Source organism: Eimeria mitis, genomic scaffold, assembly GCF_000499745.2.
Source record: "Eimeria mitis Houghton genomic scaffold, Emh_scaff4040, whole genome shotgun sequence".
NCBI lineage: Eukaryota > Apicomplexa > Conoidasida > Eucoccidiorida > Eimeriidae > Eimeria > Eimeria mitis.
In genome coordinates this window covers 3,828-4,112 of record NW_013572373.1, presented here as the reverse complement: position 1 = coordinate 4,112, position 285 = coordinate 3,828, and the positions used below count along the sequence as shown (strand labels likewise).

Sequence of the window (285 nt, the reverse complement as noted above, 5' to 3'; positions counted from 1 at the left end):
CTGCTGCTGTTGCTGCTGCTGCTGCTGCTGCTGCTGCTGTTGCTGCTGCTGCTGCTGCTGCTGCTGCAGCTGCTGCAGCAGCTGGCGGTGGTGAGGGGCTAGTTCTATGGAGGCTAGGAGGTAGCCGTTGCTGCTGTAGTGCTGCTGCAGTGCAGCAGCAAACTGGTTGCATGCAGCAGCAAGAGAAGAAGGAGACAGCAGATACGTGTCTCCTTTTGCTGCTGCTGCGTGTTGTCTTAGAGCAGCAGAAGATGCTGCTGCTGCTGCAGCAGCAACTGCAGCAGC

At 58.6% G+C, this 285-nt stretch overlaps 1 protein-coding gene across 1 annotated transcript in view; it reads right to left on the bottom strand.

Annotated features, from left to right (window-relative positions):
- Window positions 1-285, bottom strand: part of EMH_0071860 (uncharacterized protein) — a gene marked incomplete at both ends in the record, with an annotated part of 1,119 nt that overhangs the window by 114 nt on the left and 720 nt on the right. The window contains one exon of the mRNA XM_013499150.1: window positions 3-285. Coding sequence (XP_013354604.1) covers window positions 3-285 — 283 coding nt within the window. The remainder of the gene's footprint in view (window positions 1-2) is intronic.